This window comes from Plasmodium vivax, genomic scaffold (genome assembly GCF_000002415.2).
Source record: "Plasmodium vivax scf_7125 genomic scaffold, whole genome shotgun sequence".
In the NCBI taxonomy this organism is placed as follows: Eukaryota; Apicomplexa; class Aconoidasida; order Haemosporida; family Plasmodiidae; genus Plasmodium; species Plasmodium vivax.
Genome location: NW_001849970.1, coordinates 1 through 717, shown reverse-complemented (window position 1 = coordinate 717; position 717 = coordinate 1). Strand labels below are relative to the sequence as shown.

The 717-nt window shown below is 25.8% G+C and overlaps 1 protein-coding gene across 1 annotated transcript; it reads left to right on the top strand.

The window, feature by feature from the left end:
- Positions 1-258: 258 nt before the first annotated feature.
- On the top strand, positions 259-717 carry PVX_102125 (variable surface protein Vir32, truncated, putative; the record flags this gene model as incomplete). The annotated part of the gene is made up of 1 exon (XM_001612526.1): positions 259-717. A coding segment is annotated over one exon (459 nt), but the record flags the coding sequence as incomplete, so codon positions are not given.

Genomic DNA, 717 nt, shown 5'->3' with positions numbered 1-717 from the left:
TAAAACTATATTATATTTTTATTCATTCAAACAATGGCATCGTCACCTAGATCACAAGATTTTTCAGTAATTTACATTTAAATTTGCTCATGTTTATTATTAGATGTTATTATTTCTTTTAATACACGGTTTCATCTAAATAGCAATAAATAATATTTATAGAAACATTTATTTAAGTACTCTTATTATTTATTTTTTACGTAGCAATTATTCAAGAGTTCTCCAAGAGAGTTAAATTCAGAAAAATTTTATGAAGCTATGGACAGGCATTCTGAGGATTTGAATGATTATAATAAAGAATGTAATAAAATATGGGTAAAGGAACATAAAGGACAAATGATACTAATTTGTGAAAAATATCTAAGATTTTTAAATAAATCTGAATCTTGGAGTGGTATGTTTTCTTTTTACGATGTTTCCTTACTTTTAAATTATTGGATATATGATAAATTAACACAAATTTATGGTGATACAAATACTGATGATATTAATATTGGTTTTGGTGCACTCCAGGGAAAATGGGGTTTGTTTGAACCCAATAGAAGAGATAAATCATACTACAAAAAATGTAAGCCTGATCACACTAAGGTTAATCATGAGGATTGGAAAAATAGAAAGAAATTGTATGATTACTATGTTGACTATGACACCCTTTTCCTAGGTGCTAGAGCAATTGATGTCTTATGCAAAAAATATTATAAAAAAATTAAAGAATTT